Genomic DNA, 27,580 nt, shown 5'->3' with positions numbered 1-27,580 from the left:
TAAGGACTCACTCTATCACTGAGCCACATCCCCACCTTGGTACATTTGTTACAATCAATGAACCAACACTGATACATTTTCACTAACTAAAGTTCACACTTTATTCAGATTTCTTTAATTTTCACCTAATGTCCTTTTTCTGTACCAGAATCCCCAGTCTTATCCCAGAGGCAACAACTTTCTGAACCTTTCCACCATAGATCCTAAACTAATTTTGTTAATTTTTGATTCCATATTTCCTTGTACACATGAAGAGTTGAAATATGAACTCACAGCATTGACTTGTTGACTTCAATGAGAGAACTTTATGGATAAATGATGTATTAACTGTTTCAAATAGAAAATAATTTAATTCAAAAAAATTATTTGACTTCTTTCACTCAATTAATGAACTCATTACTTTGAGTTTATTCAAAGTAAAACTTGAGCCAGGTATCATGGTACATGCCTATAAATCCCAGTGATTCAGGAGGCTGAGGCAGGAGGACTGCAAGTTAGAGGCCAGCCTCAGCAACTTAGTGAGACCCTGTCTCAAAATAAAATAAAAAGGGCTGGGGATGTGACTCAGAGGTAGAGTGCCCTTGTGTTCAATCCCATGTACTTCCAAAAAGCAAAACAAAACATAACCAAATCTGAACACAATAATAAAAACTTTTGGAAGTTTCTTCTATAGAAGGGAAATTTTTATCACTCTTGTGAATGCAGGTGTAATTCAGTTAAAGTTCAAATTAAAGATAAAATAATTTTTGTGGTGATAATACATATATAGATTTTGATAAAAATAATTTTCTGGGTAAAAATGGTGTATTACCTAAATCAAGAAATCCAAAGCGCAGAATTGGATTTGTCATGAAGACACATGCATAACTCATATTTGTGTTCAAATTTTACCAATGAAGATAAAAATGTTAATTATCAAATTACATTCATACTAAGTAATGACCATGAAGTTTTTAAGATGAAGCTAATGTTGAAAACAAATTACTGGAGGCTGGGCATGGTGACAGATTCCTATAATCCAGTGACTCTGGAGGCTAAGGCAGGAGGATGGCAAATTCAAGGCTAAACTGCAAGTTAATGAGAGCATGTCTCAAAAAAAAAAAAAAGTACCACAAATTAGCTCAGTGGTAAAGTGCTCTTAGATTAGACTTAGTCATTAAAAAGAAGTATGATTGCTTAAGAATATCTTTTAAATGCCTAAAGATGTCAGAATCCTTTTTATAAGACTCGGGAAGCTCCAAGGTACTCTTAGCATCATGGCATGATCTTCCCACTGCTTATTTTATGGAAGAGAAAACTGATCCTGTTAGGCCATTAGAAAAACGGACAATATCTTTTGACTACTTGACACATGGCTTTCTTATACCACAAAAATTTTCTTCATGGACGTTTTAAAGGGAAAGCTTTTATATTTTAACTTCAAGAGGAATGTGAGCACTTAATTTTTTTTTTGTTTGTTTCAAAGTCAAGATGATGGTGCCAGATATCAAGAGAGCCTTAAATAACTCCTAGTTTTTTTTTTTTAATGTAGTAAGTTGTATTCTATTTACTCTCTTTTTTCCTTTCAGTATTCTGAAGAAGCCAATAATCTCATTGAAGAATGTGAGCAAGCAGAACGACTTGGAGCAGTGGATGAATCGCTGAGGTGTGATTTTTCTTTTCTTTTCTTTTTTTAGTGGTGCTTTGTTTCTTTCATATCACATGTTAATTTGCAAAAAGAATCACCCTGTTCATTTTCTTTATAGTGAGGAAACACAGAAGGCTGTTCTTCAGTGGACCAAGCATGATGATTCTTCTGACAACTTCTGTGAAGCTGATGGTAAAACATTTTTTAAAAAAAATTTTTTTTGTAGTTGTAGATGGGCAGCATGCCTTTATTTTATTCATTTATTTATATGTGGTGCTGAGAATCAAACCCAGTGCCTCACACATGCTAGGCAAGCGCTCTACCACTGAGCCACGACCCCAGCCCACATTTTTTTATAGTATACATTGTGCTTAAAATTATACCTACAGAAAAAGTTTTAAATTAAAAAAAAAAAAAAACTCAGTTTCTAATCGTTTGACAGTTCCTCAAAAAAGCTAAATTCTAAAAACAGAATTACCATGTGACCTAAGAGTTCCATTCCTAGGTATATATTCAAAAGAATTGAAGAAAGAGACTTAAGCAGATTTGAGTAAAGCAGTGTTCATTGCAGCATCATTCATAGTAGCCAGAAAGTACAAATAATCTGTGTCTATCACCAGATTAATGAATAAGCAAATGTGGTATATCTATTCAATGGAATACTATCAAGCCATAAAATGGAATGAAGTTCTGGACACAGGCTATAACATGGATGAACCTTGAAAACATGCTAAGTGAAATAAACCAGACACAAAAGACAAGTATTGTATGAGTCCACTTATATAAATTATCTAGAATGGGCAAATTCATAGGCAGAAAATAGATCAGAGGTTACTGGAGGTTGCAGGGTTGGAGATGGGGAATTATTGTTAGATGACTAAAGAGTTTCTCTTGGGGTGATGGAGAAGTTTTGGAAACAGTTAACTGGTGACAGGTACACAGCATTGTGAATGTAATTAATGTGGATTAAGTGTATACTTAAATATGGTTGAACTTGCAGATTTTGTTACATATATATTTTACCACAATAAAAATATTTAAAAAGAAAACTCAATTCCTAGAAAAAAATTTACCTCGTTAAGTTTTACAGTTCTGAGTATGTAGTAATTTCTGTAATTTTTGTAATATACACATGCATTTTGCATAAGTAGCTAAAATGTAAGAATTAAGAAAACTTACTTTTGGCTGGGTGTGGTGGTGCATGCCTGTAATCCTAGCAGCTTGGGAGACTGAGGCAGGAGGATTGCAAGTTCAAAGTCAGTCTCAGCAACTTAGTGAGGCCCTAAACAACTTAGTGAGATCCTGTCTTTAAATAAAACATAAAAAGGGCTGAGGATGAGACTCTGCCCCTGAGTTCAATCCCTGGTACCAAACAAAAACAAAACAAAAATTAAAAATACTTACTTCTGTTATATTACTGTTGAATTGTTTTACATTTTCCTTAATGATGGCCTAGTTGCTTTCAAAAAAGAGAATATTGTACCACAGAGTCATACCTGCAGCATCTAAAACTAATCCACAGTATTGGTCTTTTAAACTCTAGCAGCCTACATTTATGGATCCTCCCATTCTTTTTTTTTTGTTTGTTTGTTTGTTTGTTTTCCTAAGTTGGATTGTTAGCCTCTTAATTGCCTAAATGAAATTTAATCTAATTGAGTTTTGGTATCCTTTTGTAGTGTATTAATGATCTTTAAAAAAACTAGTGAAAAGAATAATACAGGTCATTAAAGTTACAAGTAAAAGAGAAGCCTGCAATTCCCATAAAAGAGAAAGGGAGGGAAAGTGCTTACTTATAATTTTGTGGCTTCTTTTTGAAAGAAAGAAAAAGAATGGATGAAGGGAGAAAAAAGAAAAAGAAAAAGAAGAGCTTTCCTTGATAGGAAACATGACCATGTTTTAGTATATACTTATCTATAATACCTCCTTTCTATTTTCAAAATCTGGAAAATAAACATCTTTCCTCCTAAGTTTTATACACATTCAGTGTGAGCATTCATGTGTTTCACTGCAGAAATGTGTATGTGTGTGGGGTTTTGTTTGTTTTGTTTTTGTTCAATGCTGCGATCAAACCCAGGCCCTGGAGCGTGCTAGGCAAGTGCTCTATCACTGAGCTCCAGTTCCAGCCCTGTGGTCTCACTTTAAATTAGTGATATTAACTATCGTTGCTGCCTAGAAGCCATTTATTTCCAGGCCTCCTGAGGAACTAGTTCATGGCTTCCTTTCTCATACCAGTTGACGCCTTTATTTCCATGCGATGCCTCTACCCCTCTGGATTGCTGCCCCAGACCCTGTTGGAGGAGTATTTAATGTATGTTGCATGCACTGTATTGCTTTTGTTCTCAGTTCCTGAACGTCTGTTCTCAAGGATGTTAGATGTGGGGTTGTAGACTTACATCAAGACTTAGACTAGTAAAGGAAGGAGATGAAAACATTCTCCTACATTTTTTGTTTTGCTGCCTTTTCCACAAGGATCTTTGGGCCTTAAATGGTATCATATGAGATAAACTAAATTTATAGTGTATAGCAAAATTGTTTAGGCATGTAATGTTAGGAAAATGATGGTAATTCTTTACCTTCCATTTTAATGAACTGCTATCCTTTTGAGACTACACTGTGAGTGCCAATTGAGAACCAATAACTCACTCACATGGTGGAGTTTGGTGAATCACTTGCCCCTTTACATTCATTTCTTCTGTTAAAAGATGAGTATTTTTAAAAAGCATAGCTTCATAGGGAATAAATAGCATATGCAAACAGTGTGTGAAGTATAGAGGGTATTTTATAAATCCTTATAAGAATTTTGAGCTTTAGTCTTGTGGCAAAATATGGATATAACAAAATATATTTTTTATTTTGTCATAAGTAAAAATCAAGAGGCCAAAATGTTTATCTCTAGGCAGAATATTAAAAAAAATTAATCATATCTTGGTGGCTAGTTTTGTGTTTTAAAGTATGGGATATTGAAGATTATTTATATATTTTAAAAAAGAGGAGGTTTAAAAATCAAGTTAGTGTAATTTTCTGTGGTAATTGCCTTTAGTATTAATTGGAATGAACAGTTGTCCATTTCTGAACTGGATGAGTCCCTGCTAAATTTATTTTTTAAGTTCTTATATTTATTTTTTCTAGGTATTTTATTTATTTTTTGAGGGTCCCAGGGATTGAACTCAGGGGTACTCCACCACTGAGCCACATCTCCAGCCCTAATTTGTATTTTATTTAGAGACAGGGTCTCACTGGGTTGCTTAGCGCCTCCCACATGCTGAGGCTGGCTTTGAGATCTCCATCCTCCTGCCTCAGCCTCCTGAGATGCTGGGACTGTAGGTGTATACCACTGCATCCAGCTTTTCTAGTTGTTTTAATTGCTACTTCTGCATTGGGTTCAGTTATTTCTAGATGCTAGTTCTAGAAGTTATTTTCTCCCTAATTCGTGCCTTTATTATACTATGAATTGGAATAAAAATAACTAAACTCAGTTCTTTTTTTTTTTTTTGTCTTTGTTCTTTAATAAAATGAAGTAGGTATTATTGAGAGCTTGATGGACTCTCTATTGCTCACTTGCTTTTTTTTTTTCCTTTCTTTTTTATCTTGCAGTACTAGGGATCAAACCCATGCTAGGCAAGTGCTCTACCACAGATCTACAATCCTTTGATGGACTCTTATAAGGAACTTTGTGCTCTGTTTCTTGTCATCTACTCTGCTTTGAGGCCATTTTTGCCCATATTTTGGTGCATACTGTTAAACTTTATAGATGAGTAATATACTGCTGTACTGTTAAATAATTTCCCAGTGCCACTGAAGGACTAGGGCCATCATTTCTATTTTGAAGTTTGAGTTTTTTGTTTTTGGTACCAGGAGATTGAAGCTGGGGTTGCTTTAATCACTGACCCACATCCCCAGACTTTTTTTTTTTTTTTTTTTTTTTAATTTTGAGGCAATGTCTCACTATGTTTTTTAGGATTTGCTAAATGGCTGAGGCTGACTTTGAACTTGTGAGCCAAAGTCATTCTGAGCCACTGGGATTATAGGCATGTACCACTGTGCCCAGCAAAGTTTAACGGTTTTAAATTAGGAATAGGTGGCAGGACCTGGATCCTAACCCAGGCGTTCTGGCTCCAGAGTCCAGGATTCTAACTGCTCTGCTATGTTGGGTGCTTAGGTTGCTTCCAGTGTTCCTTTTTATAAAGGATGCTGACACAAAATCATCCTACATACAACTTTTGCTTATTTAGTGTTATATCTTTTGGACAGCTTGGTAGTGGATCCTGATGGTGGTCATTGAAGAAGAAAGTATTTGGTAACAAATAGTATATGGCACTAATACTTCTTCACTTGCCTAAGTTACCAATGAGCTGCTCTGATTAACATGGAAATAAGTATCTATTATATTTATTGTTGGAAAAGCCTATGAGAATTGGATTATGATTCTTCAATCTGAACAGATTTCTGTTTTTACCATTTCTAAAACCAGGATGCTTTTGCAATTAGTGTGCACAGTTAATATGGCCATTTGTCTCTCCCTCTTTTCTTTCCTTTCTCTTAAAAAATTGTTTTAAAATCCCTGATCCATTGTTACATTTGTGACACCTTAGAATCAATGGCACATAGTCTTGTATACTAACTTTTTAAGGTATCTAAAGATAAGAAAGATTTAATGGAAATGTTTATTTTACAGACATACAGTCCCCTGATGCTGAATATGTGGATTTGCTCCTTAATCCTGAGCGCTACACTGGTTATAAGGGACCAGATGCTTGGAAGATATGGAATGTCATCTATGAAGAAAACTGTTTTAAGTATGTATCATTTTCATTTAGAAATTCCTGTAAGAGGTGGTGATTTCTCTTTTTAAACAAAATCATAATGATTTAAAATTACTAATCAAGTTCATTTTGTTAAAAGATACATTCAGACATAGAAACGTACCTTTCATTAATCCAGTTCCCTTTGAGGGAAACATTGGCATAAATTTTAACAAATATTTTTTTCTTCTTTGAAAGACTGGGAAGAGTATTAGAACTTTATGGGAATATTGTAGGTACAAACAAATATTCCTTGATTAGGTTGTAGAATCTCATTTTGTATGCAAGGAGGCAGAGCCAAGGAAGTTGACGTGATTTCCCAAGATCAGGTATTAGTGGCAGCATGTAGATTAGAATCTACAGCTCTCAATTCTCTTTTTGGTGCTCTACATTCTTTTCTGTCATTGTAGTTATTTTACCTGCTCACTGTGTTAACTGTTCTATCCGTTTTCTTCTCTAGTTCATTATAATTGTACATGCTAGGAGGATTTATTGTTACATATTTGTACATGCATACTATATAACAATATAATTTGGTCAATATTATTTCCCAGTATTTCCCCTTTTCAGCCCCCTGGTTCCCTTACTTTGTTGATCTCCCTTCTATTTTCATAAGATTCCCATGCCATCTTTTATCCTTTGTGACTTCCACTCACGAGAGAAAACATTGACCCTTGACTTTCTGAGTTTGTCTTATTTTGCTTAACATGATAGTCTCAAGTTCCATCCATTTTTCTGTAAATGACATAATTTCATTTTTCTTTATGGCTGTATATACCACATTTTATATATCCATTTGTCCATTGATAGACATCTGGACTAGTTCCATAGTTTGGCCATTGTGAATTATGTGGCTATAAACATGGATATGCATGTATTGCTATAGTATGCTGACCTTTAATTCTTTAGGATATCAAGAAGTGGTATAGCTGAGTCATATTTACCTTGTGTTAGAGTCATCACTGTTTTACGGAGGGAGAATCTGAGAACCCAGAGAGGTTAAGAGTGTGTGTGTGTGTGTGTGTGTGTGTGTGTGTGTAAATTCTCTTGACTCTTATTAGGAATATTTGGTTTACTAACTTGAAAGTTTGTTTTTAAAGGGTTTTTCTTTTTAGGAGGTTGTTTTAATGGAAACTAGAAAAGTTTATGAAGCATTTGTTAGATTTGTTTTGGATTTATGGCATTTTCTAATTAATATCCTGATCCTATAACATTTCTAACAATATAAATATTGTAGGAGGCATTTATTATGTTAAAATATAGATTATGGTATTTTTTCTCAAAATGTCTCAAGTTGTATAAAGTTTCAAAATTTAAATTATGGACATTAAAATAATCCCTACACTTTACTAAACATTATGAATGTATATTTATTTTGAGATTTAGAAGCACTAAGTTACATTATCTAGAAAGCTTTGGTTTTTTTCCTATTAAAAACCCTTTTATTTAAATCATAATAAACTTAATGGCCATAGGGTACACTGAAGTGTCTAAGAGTTCCTAAGTGGAAAATAATCTTTTAGGAAAATAATGTTTTCATGTTCAACTTTAATGTTTGTATTAGATATTTATATTTTTGCTTGTTTGTTTTTCGATTAAGGGTGCATTTTGTACCATACAACATACGCTCCTGCATACATATAAAAGCATATTAGTGACTCTAGGAGAAAAGTTGACTGATATTATTTTTCTTCCTCTGTTTGAAGAGGTGATTAGGAAATGACCTGATGACTATTATAATGGGAAAAGATCATGAATCTATTATCACTAAAACAAATAACAGGCAATAATTTCTCAAAAGCAATTAGAGAAAATTAAATATTTTATAATCTCAATAAAACAATTTGACTTTAGATATAATCATTAAGCAACTTTCTGAGATATTATCACTTCAATTAAATAATTATAACATGACTGGTAACATATTTGTATTTCATACAGTACTTTTAATTCTTTTGTTTCTAGGCCACAGACAATTAAAAGGCCTTTAAATCCTTTGGCTTCTGGTCAAGGTGAGCTATTTGTTTGCATTATTATATTATTTATCAGCTGATGAACTTCAGTTAGGGAGAAGGAAAGGCAAGATAAATGACAAGAGCAGATGGAGTCAATTAATCCACAGTCCTGTTTCCATAGAGGTTATACCTCTCCCTCACAGAGGTATATTTATATTTTGATAAGGAGTATTTTTGTAATGAAGCTTGTGGATTATCATAAGATAAAAATTAGTATGTATTTTATTTATCTATTTACTTACTTACTTACTAACTTACTTATTTTGGCAATTCCGGGGATTGAGCCTAAGGGTGTTCCCCAGCCCTTTTCATTTTATATGTTGAGATAGGCACTTGCTAAATTGCCCGAGAACTTGCCATCCTCCTGCCTCAGCCTCCTGGATAATGAGATTGCAGGCATGCCCCACTGTGCCCAACTATTCTTGGTATTTTTGTGGGCACACTGATGGGTGTGCTGCCTCTTTTTTAGTTTTTACTCATCTTCCAGATATATGAATATAAAAAAAAAAACTTTAAATTTTTTCCAAAACCTTGAAATTATATGTAGACTCCATATATTGCACTCTTTATATTGCATTAAAATTTTTTATTTTCTACATTCAAGGTGTGATCCAAATGCTACCTTTCTCACAAAACCTTCCCTGACCCTCCTAACCAGATATAATGTTTCCTTCCTCATTAAATATGAACTCTGTTTTATTTATCTCTTATAGCCTTTTTTATTGTGCAGCATTATTTTATTGTTATTTATAAATCTGTCGATCTACCCTAGTACCTTGGATGTATGGGCAGCATTTGTCTTTTTTATCCCCTATTATAGAACCCAACACCTAATATATGGAGTAGTTGTTAGGTTAGTTATCATTGAAAATTGCCCTCCTCATGGAGTGGTTTTATCTATATCAGTGAAAATCACTTGTTCTAACAACAAATGATTACTCACCATTTACCTCATGCTAGGCACTGTGTGTAGCTGCCAGAGGGAATGTAAAATTGAAACTCACAAACCCTGTCCGGTCAATAATAGGCAGACTAGTTTGTTGAATAAACCATTTTAGTGTATGATTTATGACTTTTTCCTTAGAAAATATATATCTTGCTCTTTTAGAAAATGTGCTTACCAATATAATCTTTGATGTGCTTTTAGCAAATGTGTAAGGTGTTAAAATTTGTGTGAAAAGATGCTGATGTCCTATAGTCAATAAATATAAATTTCCTCCTGTAAATCAGTGAGATTGCATCATGCCTTAAATGCTGGCAGCCTTGGCTTTCTTATGCTAGGAAAGAAATTATTTCTAAACAAGTCTCTTGGGTTTTTGCAGAGTCACATGAGGTGACTCAGTGGAAGCTATTGATTTAACATCAGATGAAATGTAAATCCACAGGAAAGAAGTGATCTTTACTAGGGACTCACATGAGGACTCAATAAAGTAATTAGCTACCCTCACTTACTTTAAAGCTAAATGGGAACCATTTAAGTGTTTCTCATTGGGGACAGGTTGAATTATGGTATAGCCACATACTAAAATAAGGTCATAATAAATGTTGCCGTAGATTTGTATCCATTTAAATAAAAATGTTTGACAATATCCTGAGGAAAGGAAGCAGATATAAAAGCAGTATGTGTAATATATTTTTATAAAACCAAAATATAATTTCTAAATATCCATACACAAAGAATAAAGGACATTTATCAAAATTTAAATAGTATAAATGGTGAGGGGAGGAGGTTCTGGATAACTTTATTTTGTTTCTCTTTTTTCTTCTTAAACTTGTATTATTTAAGAAATATATGTTTTTTTTTTTTTTTTTTTTTTTTTTGCTGTACTGGGGATCGAACTCAGGGCCTTATACTTGCAAGGCAAGGCAAGCACTCTACCAGCTGAGCTATCTCCCCAGCCCGAAATATATGTTCTTTAAACATATATTTACAATGAATGTTTAATAAACAATGATGGCATTAAACAAAAATGGTAAAAATGAAGATTGTTTGTTTATATATTTATTTTTAGTACTGGGTGTTGAGCCCAAATCTACCACTGAGCTATATCTGCATTTGTTTTTATTTATTTATTTTTTATTTTGAGACAGGGCCTCACTAAGTTGCTGAGGCTGGTCTGGGACTTGCAGTCCTCTGCCTCAAATTTTTCTGAGATCATAAATCAGCAGCTGTGTACAAACTGCTACATCATGTATAGTTTGAATCTCAGTCTTTGAAAATATTTCTAAGTCTAAATCTTATAATGTCATTCTGCAGGTTTAAAAGCAATAATGCAAATCTTTAACAGAAATTATGTTATAATTTTAAGATAATCAATGTGGAAAAGAGTCTGAGCCACATAAACATAAGTCCTTGAGATATTTTAGAATACTCAGATATGGGTTTGATTTTTCTCTTTTGTCGCCCATATTAAATCTTATGTGATCTGGAGCTACTTGTCATGCATGCTTCTGGAGAAAATGCCATTTAGTATAACCAGGCACTATTCATACTACTGTTAGGTAGAGTTGCTGTCATGAGTGTCACCTTCAGATTTTACTTGTAGGGATGAATGGATGGACTAAAACTAATCATTATTAAAAAGGTCTCATTTTAATGAAAATGCAGCAGTAGAAAAGGGGCAGCTGGAAGGAATTTATAATAATAAGCATTTTGTTTTGTTTTTCAGGAAAAAGTAAAGGTAAGTATAATTTCTTTATCATACATTACATACATGACATTGCTTATATATTTGGATGTTTAAAAGGACAAACTCTTTTTCCTTCCTACCTCTGAGACTCAGAAGAACTTAATTTTTATTTCTTTATCTAAAATTCTGGAGGTGAAAGCACAGGTTAGGACTGTGACTGTGTGCTCAGCATTGGAGATCCTTCCTCAGCCAACAGCCCAGCTGCACATTTACTGTGCTGTCCACCTCCCCCTCCTGTCACCTCCCCACACACATAACTCTGGCAGGGAAGACTTCTTCCTCTCCACTGCTTGAAGTCTGGGATATGCTGCTGGTATCACATAGGAAGGTCCTGGGCATGACTGGAATGTTGATTCCAGAGCTGGCATCTAGGGTTTATGCTCTTGCCAAATCTAAGTTAATAGTAATGCTAAGAATTTTTAACCTATTTTAGGTTCATTTTGTCTTTTTGAGAATCATTTTGCTTTAAGGGTAAAATTCGAATGACTTTTGCTATTCTTAAAACCACATGCTTTAACAATGTGAAAAGACTGAATCAGTGCTTAGTTTTAACCCATCTAAATGAAACTGCTAAAATACAAAGTATCACTTTTCTCTTACTCAAAATCTTCTATTTTCAGAACATGATTTTATGAATTACTTTTGTGTTGTGTTTAAATAACAAAATAATAAAGTCTGATAACGTTGCTATTTTATCATTGTACTTTATATTATAGTAACAGTAGCAGCTAAATGATATGCTAAATCAGAACTGAATTGTTTGAATGAGAAATTTTTAGTAGAATGAGATGGATATCATTACCCTATGTACATGTATGATTACATGAATGGTGTGACTCTACATTGTATAGAACCATAGAAACGAAAAGTTGTACCCCATTTGTGTGCAATGAATCAAAATGCAGTCTATAAAAATAAAATTTAAAAAAAGAAATTTTTAGCAGTAATGTTATTTTTCCAAAGTTGCCTTTCATTTGTTAGTGGTGGAGGTGGTTTTCAGTTTTGAGTAACCTTATTCCACCTTGGGCATTAACCTAGTTCTGTGCTGTAGTTTAGCTATGTTAGAGAAGGCTACTTTGGTTTTCCAAAACTAATCTAAAGACCATGACTTGTCTCTTGTTATCAAAGAAAAGATCACTAACCTGTGGGTGCAATTCTTAGAGAAACTATCTCATTTATAAGTGCCAAACTGATTTTGGCCAAATGTCAAAGGATTATTACTGACAGCTGTCATATTAGGCGCTTTATGAACTAGATCACAGTCAGGTCATGTTGAGAACAGCTATTTGGGGATTATAAAACTGAACTGAATTGAAAATGTCATTGGAAGTCTAGGTCCCAAGCAGTGTTATCGCTAGCCCTCCAATTTCTAGTCAAATAAAAGAAAAAAAGAAAAGATTTTATAAAGGAGTTAATTACTTTTAACCCCAAAGTAATAATGGTAACTACTTGAGAGGCACTCTTTTAGGCAGTGTATTATTTCATTTAATTCTTTCAACAATCCTAGGAGGTATTCTTTCTTTTTTTTTTTCTTTATTTTTTTTATTATTATACACAAATGGGATACATGTCGTTTCTCTATTTGTACATGGCGTAAAGGCATACCATTTGTGTAATCATAAATTTACATAGGGTAATGTTTGATTCATTCTGTTATTTTTTTCCCTTCCCCCCACCCCTCCCACCCCTCTTTTCCCTCTATACAGTCCTTCCTTCCTCCATTCTTGCCCCCCTCCCTAAACCTAACTCTAACCCTAACACTAACTCTTCCCACCCCCCATTATGTGTCCTCATCCACTTATTAGCGATATCATTCTTCCTTTGGTTTTTTGAGATTGGCTTATCTCACTTAGCATGATATTCTCCAGTTTCATCCATTTGCCTGCAAACGCCATAATTTTATCATTCTTTATGGCTGAGTAATATTCCATTGTATATATATGCCACAGTTTCTTTATCCATTCATCAATTGAAGGACATCTAGGTTGGTTCCACAATCTGGCTATTGTGAACTGAGCAGCTATGAACATTGATGTGGCTGTATCTCTGTAATATGCTGATTTTAAATCCTTTGGGTATAGGCCAAGGAGTGGGATAGCTGGGTCAAATGGTGGTTCCATTCCAAGTTTTCTAAGGAGTCTCCATACTGCTTTCCAGAGTGGCTGCACTAATTTGCAGCCCCACCAGCAATGTATGAGTGTACCTTTCTCCCCACATCCTCGCCAACACCTGTTGTTGCTTGTATTCTTGATAATCGCCATTCTAATTGGGGTGAGATGGAATCTTAGGGTGGTTTTGATTTGCATTTCTCTTATTACTAGAGATGTTGAACATTTTTCCATATGTTTGTTGATTGCTTGTAGATCTTCTGTGAAGTGTCTGTTCATTTCTTTAGCCCATTTGTCGATTGGATTACTTGCATTCTTGGTGTAGAGTTTTTTGAGTTCTTTATAGATTCTGGAGATTAGTGCTCTATCTGAAGTATGATTGGCAAAGATTTTCTCCCACTCTGTAGGCTCTTTCTTCGCATTACTGATAGTTTCCTTTGCTGAGAGAAAGCTTTTTAGTTTGAATCTATCCCAGTTATTAATTCTTGCTTTTATTTCTTGTGCTATGGGAGTCCTGTTGAGGAAGTCTGGTCCTAAGCCGACATGTTGAAGCTCTGGACCTACTTTTTCTTCTATAAGATGCAAGGTCTCTGGTCTGATTCTGAGGTCCTTAATCCATTTTGAGTTTAGTTTCGTGCATGGTGAGAGATATGGGTTTAGTTTCATTCTGTTGCATATGGATTTCCAATTCTCCCAGCACCATTTGTTGAAGAGGCTATCTTTTCTCCATTGCATATTTTTGGCCCCTTTGTCTAGTATGAGAAAATTGTATTTATTTGGGTTTGTGTCCGTGTCCTCTATTCTGTACCATTGATCCACCTTTCTATTTTGGTACCAATACCATGCCGTTTTTGTTACTATTGCTTTGTAGTAGAGTTGAAGATCTGGTATTGCGATACCCCCTGCTTCACTCTTTCTGCCAAGGATTGCTTTAGCTATTCTGGGTTTTTTATTCTTCCAGATGAATTTCATAAGTTCTTGCTCTATTTCTGTAAAGTACATCATTGGGATTTTAATTGGAATTGCATTGAATCTGTATAGCACTTTTGGTAGTATGGCCATTTTGACGATATTAATTCTTCCTATCCAAGAACATGGGAGATCTTTCTATCTTCTGAGGTTTTCTTTAATTTCTTTCTTTAGTGTTCTGTAGTTCTCATTGTAGAGGTCTTTCACCTCTTTTGTGAGATTGATTCCCAAGTATTTTATTTTTTTCGAAGCTATTGTGAATGGGGTAGTTTTCCTAATTTCTCTTTCTGAAGATTCATCGCTTATATATAGAAATGCCTTAGATTTATGTGCATTGATCTTATATCCCGCTACTTTACTGAATTCACTTATGAGATCTAAAAGTTTTCTGGTGGAATTTCCTGGTTCCTCTAAGTATATAATCATATCATCAGCAAATAGGGATAGTTTGAGTTCTTCTTTTCCTATTCGTATCCCTTTAATTTCTTTGGTCTGTCTAATTGCTCTGGCTAGAGTTTCAAGGACGATATTGAATAGAAGTGGTGAAAGAGGGCATCCCTGCCTTGTTCCAGTTTTTAGAGGGAATGCTTTCAGTTTTTCACCATTTAGAATAATATTAGCCATGGGCTTAGCGTAGATGGCCTTTACAATGTTAAGGAATGTTCCCACTATCCCTATTTTTTCTAGTGTTTTGAGCATGAAGGGATGCTGTATTTTATCAAATGCTTTTTCTGCATCTATCGAAATAATCATGTGATTCTTGACTTTAAGTCTATTGATATGGTGAATTACATTTATTGATTTCCTGATGTTGAACCAACCTTGCATCCCTGGGATGAAACCCACTTGATCATGGTGCACTATCTTTTTAATATGTTTTTGTATGTGATTTGCTAAAATTTTGTTTAGAATTTTTGCGTCGATGTTCATTAAGGATATTGGTCTGAAATTTTCTTTCCTCGATGTGTCTCTGTCTGGTTTAGGTATCAGGGTAATATTGGCTTCGTAGAATGAGTTTGGGAGGATTCCCTCCTCTTCTATTTCATGGAATACTTTGAGAAGTATTGGAATGAGCTCTTCTTTAAAAGTTTTGTAGAACTCGGCTGAGAACCCATCTGGTCCTGGACTTTTCTTTGTTGGTAGGCTTTTGATGACTTCTTCTATTTCATTACTTGAAATTGGTGTAATTAAATTGTGTATGTCCTCCTTGTTCAGTTTAGGCAATTCATATGTCTCTAGAAACCTGTTGATGTCTTCGAAATTTTCTATTTTGTTGGAGTATAGATTTTCAAAATAACTTCTAATTATGTTTTGTATTTCAGTCGTGTCTGTTGTGATATTTCCTTGTTCATTCCGAATTTTAGTGATTTGGGTTTTCTCTCGTCTTCTCTTTGTTAGTGTGGCTAAAGGTTTATCAATTTTGTTTATTTTTTCGAAGAACCAACTATTTATTTTGTCAATTTTTTGTGTTGTTTCTTTTGTTTTAATTTCATCGATTTCAGCTCTGAGTTTGACTATTTCCTGTCTTCTACTACTTTTGGTGTTGGTCTGTTCTTCTTTTTCTAGGGCTTTGAGCTGTAGTGTTAGGTCATTTATTTTTTGAGTTTTACTTCTTTTATTAAATGCGCTCCATGAAATAAATTTTCCTCTAAGTACTGCTTTCATAGTGTCCCAGAGATTTTGATATGATGTTTCTTTGTTCTCGTTTACCTCTAAGAATTTTTTAATTTCCTTCCTAATATCTTTTGTTATCCATTCATCATATAATAGCATATTGTTTAATCTCCAGGTGTTGGAGTAGTTTCTGTTTTTTACTCTTTCATTTATTTCTAACTTCAATCCATTGGAGGTATTCTTTCTATCCCCATTTTATAGATGAGGAAAATGAGTCCCAGAGAGGTTCAGAAGCAATCTGGCTACAGTCAGGTGACTTATAAATAGCAGTTAGATTTCAAATCAGGAAGTTTGGCTTCAGGGACCATGTTCTTGGCTACTACCTTACTCCACTTTTCTATTAACATTTTGCTATTTTCTATATATTTCTCCATATATACATACCTACTTTATTTATAATACATAAATACATATTATGTTCTTTTTCCACCTTTGTGGGCATTAAGTCGTATCATATTTTTATCTTTACTAATTTGATAGGAAAAGTGGTATAGCTTTCTTTTAATTTGAAATATTTATTACTGACAAGATTGATCAGTTTTTGTCTGATTTGTGTTTTTTCCTTTCCCTACTCATCTTCTGTACCCCCTTTAGTGGCATTTTAGGATTTTATTCAGTTTATGAGATTTTTATACATTTAGGACATTATACCTTTGTTATGTTTGCAGCGTACATTTTATGTAGTTTGCTGTTTGCATTTTGCTTTTGTTTATGTAGTTATGAAGGCAAATGGCACATTATGTTATCAACTATATACAACTACTACACTTCTAATATGATTTTATAATTTTTATTTTTCTAATAATAATTTTCATGCATGAATTGTTATTTAAGTTAGGTATTTTCCTATATTTTGACATCATATGAACTGTTTATCCAGAAAGTTATGAGAATGGGGCTGCCTAAGGCGATGCTAAAATCTTTATTTTAGAGTGGTCCTTAACTGCATCATTTCAAGAATTTCTCTTCTTCCTTTGAGAAAATTGCAAATAAGATTTTATTTAGGTTGAACAATCTTTAAAACAGTGTTTGCCATAAATTTGCTATAATGCTTTTAAACTTTTAAAAGACATATTTTGGTATTTTTACAATCTTGTAATTTATATTTCTTTTAATTTCAGAGAATGCTTTTTACAGTTGGCTAGAAGGTAATTAGAAACTTTTAAATAAATTTAAATGACTTTCCCCCATCTTGTTACAGTCATGAAATTAATTTTATAGTTACAAGACTCACATATGAAATTTTATTTGCAAATCACTGATTTTTTTTTTAGGCCTCTGTGTAGAAAAAAGGGCATTCTATAGACTTATATCTGGCCTCCATGCAAGCATTAATGTGCATTTGAGTGCGAGATATCTTTTACAAGGTATGTGACATTTACTTTTATTCACTTACCCACACTTATTTTCAGGTTTCTCAAAAAGTTTCTGGTATTTACCTGATTGAATATTAGGCAGTAAAAATGCATTCTTAAATTGTAGTAATCAGGGAACATGGGAACTCTCTTTCTTCTTTTAAGAAGCTGCTCAAATTTAGACACATTATTTTGGAAGTATTCTTTGTTTTGTTCTGGTAATTCAAATAGCTCCTAAGCACATTTTGTTATTTATTAAATATTATTATATCAGCATCTTTTTAATTTATGTGCTAGTTTTCAGGGGTAAAGAATGTCATGCTGCTCTTTATTCTTTAGGGATGTGGTCGGAAAATGAGATAATGGTTGGTTTTAATCAGTAGTATATTTCTTTTGGAATTAAAGGATTTTACTTTTTTTTTTTTTTTTTTTTTTGCAGTACTGGGGATTGAACCCAGGGCCTTGTGCTTGCGAGGCAAACACTCTACCAACTGAGCCATATCCCCAGCCCAGGATTTTACTTCTTATAAACAAAATATAGTAACTTGAATTTGAAACAGCTCTTCAAACTCATTAGTAACTTCAGATGATCACTTATATATTTCAGTTTTATACGTGCAGAAATTTTATTTTTTATTAAAACCTGCTTTCTTGGTAAAACATTGTATTCATTTTAGTTTTAAGGAGATTCTAGAAGATAAAATGCCAATATAGAATACTTACAGGCTAAATTATGAAAAAAATAGCTTTCTTGATTATATTCATTATGTATTTTAGTGGGTTTTTGATTTTTTTTTTTTTTTTTTTGCGGTGCTGGGGATTGAACCCAGGGCCTTGTGCTTGCAAGGCAAGCGCTCTACCAACTGAGCTATCTCCCCAGCCCTGATTTGTTTGTTTTGATTTTTGTTTTTTTGTTTTTGTGGTACTGGGTATTGAACCCAGGGCTTCATGCATGCCAGGCAAGCACTCTTCCACTGAGCTACATTCCCAGCCCTCTTTATGTATTTTATTTATTTATTTTAATTTTTTTCTTAGTTGTAGATGGACACAATACCTTTGTATTATTTATTTTTATGTGGTGTTGAGGAACGAACCCAGTGCCTCACATGGGTTAGGCAAGTGCGTTACCACTGAGCTACAAACCCAACCCCTCATTATATATTTTAAAATACAAAATGAAACTAACTTCTGCAGGTATAAATAGCCTATTGTAATTTAAGTGGAAATTAATTATAAAATTCAGTTTTTACTATGTAATTCTTACTTTCCAGATACCTGGTTGGAAAAGAAATGGGGACACAACATTACAGAGTTTCAACAGCGGTTTGATGGAGTTTTAACTGAAGGAGAAGGTCCAAGAAGACTTAAGAACCTATATTTTCTCTACTTGATAGAATTAAGGGCTTTGTCTAAAGTTTTGCCATTCTTTGAGCGCCCAGATTTTCAACTCTTCACTGGAAATAAAATTCAGGATGCAGAAAACAAAATGTTACTTCTGGAAATACTTCACGAAATCAAGTAAATTACAACTTTGCATTAATAGAGGAGTGGCAAGCGATAGCCAAAGTTAAATGCTTAAACATTTAAACAGAGTAAAACTATTTTTAAATAATTCAAAACCAATCTTGCCCATCTGTCTTTTAGAATTGAGTTTTTGTTTTTGCGTTGCTCTGTGTACTAAAAAACATACATTTTTAGTTTTAAGAGCCATTCTTTTAGTACTTGATACTTGTCTTATTTTTATATTTAGTTGGGCAAATTGAGTTTGGGACCAAACTTTTATGTTATATAGTTAGCATTTAGATTTGAGGATAAGAATTTGTTTGCATCAGAGTGTTGGTTTTACTTTGTTTTCTACCATATTTTAATTATATTATTTATTGTTGACTTGTAAAATATTATATTAGATGGACCTATAATTTTAATAATACATAAAATGAATAGTCTCTGTTTTAAAATGCAGATCATTTCCTTTGCATTTTGATGAGAATTCATTTTTTGCTGGGGATAAAAAAGAAGCACACAAACTAAAGGTAATTATATTATAGTTTAACTTTATTATTAGATTAAAAACTGATTAACATGCAAGTATGAATATGAATTCATGTGTTATTTATAGAGGTAGAGAGTAAAATGGTGTTTTATCAAAAGCTGCGGGGGGAAATAGAAGAGCAAACAAGATATTGATCAAAGGGTACAAAGTTTCAGTCAGGAGGAAGAAGTTTCAGTGATCTGTTGTACACAGTGGCAACTACAATAAATAATGTATATTATAAAAATTAATGAGAGTACATTTTAAGTGTTTTCACCACACCTAAATAAATATGTGAGGTGATGGATTTGTTAATTAGCCTAATTTAATCATTCTACCTTGTAAACATATATCAAAATGTCATATTGCATCCCATAAGTATATCTAATTAACATTTGTCAATTTTAAAAAATGAATAAACCTATGTATTTATACTAATGATAGATCTTGATACACATTCTGAAATTCCAAGAAAAATTGGAGTCATGTTTTTTTCCTTTTCCTTTAAAAAAAGGAATTCTATAGGCAAGTCTGAGTTAAGTTCTCATTTTCATCATGTTTGGAGTAACAAGTGGAAGATGTGTATCACTGTATACTTTACATTGATGGTCTTATGTAACAAATAGAGGTTATAAATTAAAGGAAAGGGATCCAGAGCACAAGTGGCAATATTAGTCTATCTTTTGCTGCAGACAGTTCTAAAACACACATTGTGGTGTGTTGTCTTTATCTTATTTACTGGAATTTAAAGGCAGCATCTGTTGGGGAAAGGACAGACATGACACCCCAGAAAATGGGGTCCAGTCGTTGTCTTGCTTCTTAACAGGGGTACAACCTTAGGCAAGACCACTTCTGAATATGTATTTGCCTCAAAAAAACCACAAATATAAAATATTACTAGGAAGATTTATTAAACACTTTGTATAGAGCATAATTTTTGTCATCAAAGGAATAGACAACTCCTACCCCCAAGGGATTTGCAAAATATTTTGGGGGTTAAGTGAAATTCTGTTCCTCTTCTCTTTATAAAGCTACTGGTAAGTAAAAGCAGGTGGCCCTTAGAATCTCTAGGTTCAATCTGATTTCACCAGAATATTTATAACAATCTTCCCATTTCTTATTCTTTCTTTCCATGATGAAAGACCTGATTTTATGTAGCTAGCAAAGAAAGTACTTTTTTGCGCTCGTTTTTTTTCCCATTAGATAATAGTTATTCTTGACCTCCCATCTATCTCCTACTTAAAGCATTCTTGCTACAAAAACATACTTCAGTGATTATATAACCTCCCAAACAGCTTCCAGGAACTTGAGAGTGAGGGGGAAGATGCTGCAATAAGACTTCTCTTTTTCTTACTATTTTCAATATGTTCCTTATTTTTAGTTCACTTGCTGGCTTAGTGGAGAGTGTTTTGGCATCAGCTCTTTTTAGATTGTGCAAATTAGAAATATTTCTCACAATGTTTTAATTTGCTCAAAACTCCAAAACACTCAGTTTTCATGTCCTGCGAGGTTTATGTAGAGAATCCTTACTAACAGAATTTTTCTGAATCTTTTACAGCAAAGAAATAAAACAAAGAAGTGAGAAAATAGGAAAACATGGTATTATCAGATATTTACTTTTTAAAAAGTAGTTTCTGGTACACTTGGATTTGAATACTCATATTCGTAAATTCATTTCAAATAATCTCATTGTGACTCCTTTTATACTCTATTCATATATGGCTAGAAATAGAGGACTTGCATGAAATGGAGTTATTTAGTGTTCAAAATACAACAGGGTTGCTTTGAAGGCTTATAAAACATTTGAGAAATTGGGCAAGAAATGGTCAGTTGGTGCCACTGAATATAAATCACAGCTTGTAACTATATCATATTTGATCATTCTGTTAAATGACTGTAGTTTAAAACAATGACCTAAAACTGTATGCCTGAACAAGGGGAAACTGAAAGTGATTTACGTTATTTAGGATTCCAGTTTTTTTCCAATCTGAGATAATTTTGAAGTTGTCTTGTGGGGGGTCTCTCAGCCACATCCTGCATGGATGAGAAAAGGGTTAACTGCTGGAGGATGATGTTGGTTATAAATCAATCAATTACCCATAAACTTATCTAATCAACAACAACACAAGAGCCAATATTCTTTTTAAATGAGAAGAAGGCGTCACGGCTCTGGCCGTACCAGTTCTTGCCTCTAACAACATGGAGTTGCCCAACTCTCTTTTATTTATAATCACACAGGTAAAAGGGCCCAGAACGGGAGGGGCTTCTTCTGTGATGAACAGGATGGGGTAGAGTTATGGGAGCCAGTTTGCTCAGGGAAACTGTCATAGAACCAGATAGGGAACCACCCCCACAGTGCCACATACCCCCCCCACCCCCAAATCTGGCACAGACCTCCGAGTCTGTCAGTTCCGAGAAGTCAGCCTGCTGTGTCATGAGGCTCAACATAGTCTGATTCTGCTAGATAAGGATGGCTTCCCACATTGTCTCAAGTTCTTAGACATGATTGTTTTTTGTGGAAGTCTTGAAGGACTTTCTCTTATTCTGATCTAGTCAGTTTCTAGTCTTATTAATTTGGTTCCAGTGTGTTAAATTCACCTAAGTCAGAGATTCATGCTATTTCAGGTGCTTGGTTTTAATTTATAATATTTATTTGGCTACTATAAGCAATCATAAGTGCCCTAAGTTAAAGTCAAACACTAGTTTAAGGAAAACCTTAATTTTGTTGGGTAGTTATTCCTAAAAGTGGGTTTCAAATTAGCATTACCTCTGATTGAACAGGCACAGAAATAAAAGATTGAGAATATTGTTTACATATAGGAACAATTAATAATTTGGACTTTTTACTAAATAAAGATACAAGATCTGGGATCTTAGTAAAAGTCATTTACATGTTATAGCTGTTTTGGTCTTCAGCTGAATAAAGCAACTGGGAAAAGTTTGTCTCCAGAGCAATTCAAGGTCTGTTCTGAATATAGTAGATGCCAATCTTTGATTTAATCCTAGTTTTAGATATGTAGTCCTATTATCTTGTTGAGCCAGTGTATGATTTATTATATTATAAAAAGAAAAATACTATATGCTTTCAAAATTACAGGTCATTTGGAATAAGGGATAGTCTATCTGAATTATATGACAATTTTCAAAAGTTTTTAAAATTCTGAGGGATTCCAGGACAGAGAGAGTCACTTGGAGGATCAATTAATAATTTCCCTTGGAGTAAAAGAAAGATGTGTTCTTGGCTTCGCTCCTTTATTTAATTCCTTAAGAACATATGCTACTTTTGGATGAGCTGGATGCATGTTGCCACATTGTAAACAATATAATAATCTAGTGTTCATGGATATATACATACATATGCATTAAATGTATAAAAACATAAAGGTAACAGTAAACACTGAATTTAGCATGGCAATATAGGATGGAATACAGTTCTTTGGATCAATACATAAGGAGCTTTAATTGTACTTGAAGTGGTTTCTTTCTAAAACTTGGTGGGAGGTACATGGATATTCATTATATTTTGTATATTAATAATATTGTTAACCTTAATAATAAAATATCTGATTGTTTTACCCAATTAATACCAGAAAGAAGGCCTGTAATTTAACTTTTATGAAACCAAAGGCTTTCCTCCATTTCTCCTTCCCTCTTATTTGGTGAATGATACCTTCTAATATCTCCTCTTGCCACATAGTGACACATAGTTAATAATTGCATATAATAGGACATATCAACCAAGTTAACTTTTCATATTTTTGCATATCATTTTGGAGTCAGGCAGGCCTGGATTCAAAGTTTGTTATATACTAGAATTTAGGCAAAGTATCTAACCTTTCTGAATCTTGTTTTGTTAATTCATTAGGGGTAGATTATAATAATATTTACTTTTGTATTTGTCACGAACATTAAATGAGTGTACATGTAAAATTCTAGTGTGTAGATGTTCAGTTAAATGTTTTAGGTACCCTATAGTACCTTGCCCAGTATTAGGCACATAGAAAGCACTTGGAAAATACTTATTAGTTGACCATATATTACATCCTAATAAAATTTCGTTAAATTGTTTTTAGGAGGACTTTCGATTGCATTTTAGAAATATTTCAAGAATCATGGATTGCGTTGGTTGTTTTAAATGTCGACTGTGGGGAAAGCTTCAGGTAAGTAATTCTAGTTCAGTCCTAATTCTCATTTATTTTTTGCACGAAGAATTTCTTAGTTTCTTTATTTATTCTTTTCTTTATTTCTATTATAGACTCAGGGTTTGGGGACTGCTCTGAAGATCTTGTTTTCTGAGAAACTGATAGCCAATATGCCAGAAAGTGGACCCAGTTATGAATTCCATCTAACCAGACAAGAAATAGTATCATTATTTAATGCATTTGGAAGGTTAGTTTGAATGTACTAAAATTGTTTCTGCTAGCCAAGTAAGTCTAATGCAACATGTATACTCTCAGATAAAACTAGATAAGGAATATCTTTTTAGTGAAATTGTCTTATTACAGAATTATATGATCTTATGAAATACTTCAAGAATGTAGATGAATACAATCACTGATGATTGTTTATTTTTATCTGTTAACTCTTATATTCATGATTAATTTACTGATTAGATTTCAATATTCATCTTTTTTGAATTTGTGCAGTTTTTCTAATTGTTTAAAAGTGTTTTTTATACTATCCAGTTATTTTTCTTCAGATCATTGAAAAATCATATGTTTAATATAGGCATATATGTAAGTTTGTGAAGTCATCATTATATAAAAATGTTAATAATTTTTTTCTTTATTGGTACATTATAATTAGATGTAAAATGGAATTCATTATCTTAAAGTACATGAGTATTTATATAAAAACATAAGCATTTAAATACTTATGTGCTTATATTTTTATATAAATACTCATGTACTTTAATACCTTAATATTAAGTAATGAATGTAGTTTTGAATACTTAAAGTACATAAGTGTTTCAATACTTGTGTACTTCATAATTATGTATTTTTTGTTTAATACTAAAAATAATGTCAAATTAACTAAAGTACCTTAAAATAGATTAAATGGTTTATGTACCTTTTGATTTGTTGAAATAAATTAAAATTTTTGTATACTCTAAAAATGCAAAGCGAATAACTTTTACAAAACAAATTTTTCTAAAATGATTTCTGAGTAAAATATTTTTTGATTACAGAATTTCTACAAGTGTGAAAGAATTAGAAAACTTCAGGAACTTGTTACAAAATATTCATTAAAGAAAACGAGTTGAATATGCCTGTTTCTGGACAATGGAGGCCAAAGAGTGGAATTTCATTCAAAGGCATAAAAGCAATGACAGTCTTAAGCCAAACATTTTATATAAAGCTGCTTTTGTAAAGGAGAATTATATTGTTTTAAGTAAATTTTTTTAATTGTGCTAAGTCTATGTTTAATATTATTGTGAGTAAAAGTAATACTTTGATAATGTGGTACAAATTTTAAAGTTTAATATTGAATAAAAGCAGGATTATCAGATTCACATATGATAAAACTAAGTGAATAATGTTTCTCAACAGAGTTCTATGTAAGAAGATGAAACAATAAAACTATGGCAATGTGGCAAGCATTTAATAGGAAAATGCTAATGAGGTTCATGAATGGCCCATAATAGTCTAGAATTTTTAAATACATTTAGGGTTGCCAGATTTAACAAATAAAAATAGAGAATTCCCAGTTAGATTTGAATTTCAGATGAACAACTAGTTTTCTTTTAAATATGTTGCATATAATATTTGGGACATACTTGTACTAAAAATTATTCATTATTTGTTTGAAATTCAAATTTAACTGGGAGCCCCATGTTTTATTTGGAAACCCTAAGATACTTTGGTATGAAACAAATCACATTGAGAGTTATATTGCTATTTTGATTGGGTTGTTTGGTATGTAAAAATTACAATAACAAGTCAAAGGCCTAGGAGATTTCTAAGCATTGTGAAAAGTCAAATAGATTATATATTTATTCTCATAATACTTTCCCTGAAACTGAATAAAATTTGGGGAAAACTTTTTATTTTTATATCATTTTCAATTTACAGAAGAGTTTCAAAAATAGTACACTCTTTTACCCAGATTCGCCAACAGTTCACATTTGCTCTTGTCTTTGATACTCTCTGTGTCGATATGCACACATGCTATTTTTTCCTTAATCATCTGAAAGTCAGTTACAGGCATCTTTCCCTTTTAACCGTAAACACTTTAGTATGTAATACTGAATGATTTTCTAAAAATGATTTTCTTAGAAAGAAAGCCCCAAAGCCCCCCTACAAATCTGAAACTAAAGTACTATAAGCCTTAAAATAAGGAATCATTTGGGGTCCCAATCTAAAGTTTTGTCACCCTTTATATGTTTAATCTGTATAGTCATAGAGCATACAATTTCTGTTTTTAATACATGAACTTCATTTCCTTTGTCTCCCCAAAAGTGAACCATAATTTTGGGAGATTTTCATTAGTGGAAGCTCTTCAGTGATACAAATATTTGAAGGAGCTTAGGAATTAATGTCATATGATAATTGTGGGGAAAAAGAAACTGTATACCTCAAAATTATGTGCCCTCTTTCTATGAATCTTAGCAGGGATAACATGTTGAGATGTTATGGTATTAGTAAAGCAGGGTTTATTTATATAATGGCTGAGAAATGTCACTTTACACTGCTGTATACTTTTTCCTCTCTGTGTCCCTAAGGCCTGGAACAATGCCAAGCCCATAATTGGTATCCAATAAATATTTGTTAAATGAATGTATGAATATGTATTTGGTATATTTTAAATGAATGATCACTGAATTAAGTTAAAAATATTTGTTTTGTTTTCCTTCTTCTGCCCCCTCTCCCCATTTTCTTTGAATAGGGCAGGAAAAAAAGACATTAACCCACTAATTAAGTCAATTATTTTGGAGACTCAAAGGACTATGAAGTGATCTCCATATATAAATATTTAAGGATCTTTCTCATGCTCTGAAAATACGGTAGATGAACTTAAATATTTGTTTGTGTGTATACCTCCCTTCCCTGCTTTCTTAGCAGCCAATTGTTTTGAAACCACTGCTTTTCGATGTCCCCCTTGACCCTGAACTAAAATTGGGCATTTGGCTCTAGTTATTCTCAGTCCTTTCCTGTGAGTTCTAAAATCTTAATTCTAAATCCACAGTTCAGTTCACAAACTATTTTCTTTCTTTTTTGGGGGGCTGGGGACTCAAACTACTTCTTATTTGACCTTTTTTCCATGTTTCACACTACTGATGATAATGTCCTTTAAAAATTTCTGTTCCTTGGGTTCCTCATTTTACTTGCTCCTAGACCCCTCTTTTTGACCTCTTAATTTATTCCCAAAATGTTATTACTCAGACTTTCATTCTTGGTCTCTTAATCACTATACCACTTCTCACTCTTGGGTAATGCCAAATCAATGATTCCTAAATCCTTATCTTTAGCTCAAACTTCTCCATCTGTTTGCCTACTGCATGTACTTTACTTGGTTGTCCCACAGTTACCTATGTGTGTGTTTAAATGCTTTTTCTTCTCCTTACTCTTAGATCTATTTCCCTTACTTTGGTTAATTTCAGAACCAGGATCTTCTAAGCCTTATTGGCTCATTCCTTTCTCTACCTTCTCCCTAGTGTCTAGGGTATACTGTTTTTCTTCCACCTTTCTAATGCATCACTCTTCCCATTTTCATTGCTCTTACCTGAAGGACTACTTATAACCAATCTGTCCCCTCTTTGATGCTCTAGAGTGTTATCAAATTAGCTTTCTAGGAGCATTCTGACTATTTTACTTTCTGCTTTACACCCTTCAGTGAGTTCATGAACTTTCTAGAGAAAGCCAAAGTCCTTTGGTGTACAAGCTCCTCTCCTATGTCTTCCCACCCAATGCACTGGTAAAACAGACTTGTAGTTCTTCACATGCCCCATGTGGCTGGGCCTCTACACCTTGGTGAAGGCTATATTCTTTGCCTCAAGTGTCCTAGCCATCCTTGCTCACCTGGAAATTTCCATGCATCTCTGCAGGCTTAGCTTTAGCATTCCTTCTGTGAATGCCCCCTTGCTATATCCAGGGAGAGTCATCTAACTTCCTCTTGTGTCACCACTGTAACATTATAACCTACCTCTACTGTATCACTTACTGTACTGTATTTTTGTTTTTTTTTTAAAGTCTCCTTTACTAGAATGTGAGCTCCTCAAGGGCAGGAAAAGGAACTTTATTCATTCTGGCATCTCCATGGCATAGTTTTTGGCATATGAACATTTAATAAATATTTGTTGAATAAATTG

At 33.3% G+C, this 27,580-nt stretch overlaps 1 protein-coding gene and 1 non-coding gene across 2 annotated transcripts in view; one reads left to right on the top strand and one right to left on the bottom strand.

The window, feature by feature from the left end:
- Ero1a (endoplasmic reticulum oxidoreductase 1 alpha) overlaps positions 1–27,580 on the top strand; it is a 47,939-nt gene extending 20,359 nt beyond the window's left edge. The window contains exons 5-16 of the mRNA XM_047540167.1: positions 1,569–1,645; positions 1,746–1,819; positions 6,303–6,423; positions 8,395–8,441; positions 11,114–11,125; positions 17,007–17,033; positions 17,160–17,252; positions 18,512–18,758; positions 19,204–19,273; positions 23,346–23,432; positions 23,528–23,661; positions 24,461–27,580. Of these exons, the coding sequence (XP_047396123.1) occupies positions 1,569–1,645; positions 1,746–1,819; positions 6,303–6,423; positions 8,395–8,441; positions 11,114–11,125; positions 17,007–17,033; positions 17,160–17,252; positions 18,512–18,758; positions 19,204–19,273; positions 23,346–23,432; positions 23,528–23,661; positions 24,461–24,521 (1,050 nt within the window). The 3' untranslated portion in view covers positions 24,522–27,580. The remainder of the gene's footprint in view (positions 1–1,568; positions 1,646–1,745; positions 1,820–6,302; positions 6,424–8,394; positions 8,442–11,113; positions 11,126–17,006; positions 17,034–17,159; positions 17,253–18,511; positions 18,759–19,203; positions 19,274–23,345; positions 23,433–23,527; positions 23,662–24,460) is intronic.
- Trnaa-cgc (transfer RNA alanine (anticodon CGC)) lies at positions 17,674–17,747 on the bottom strand. Its single transcript has one exon. It is a non-coding gene; the product is annotated as a tRNA-Ala (tRNA).

This window comes from Sciurus carolinensis, chromosome 2 (assembly GCF_902686445.1).
Source record: "Sciurus carolinensis chromosome 2, mSciCar1.2, whole genome shotgun sequence".
In the NCBI taxonomy this organism is placed as follows: Eukaryota; Metazoa; Chordata; class Mammalia; order Rodentia; family Sciuridae; genus Sciurus; species Sciurus carolinensis.
This window is presented reverse-complemented; position numbering and strand designations above follow the sequence as displayed.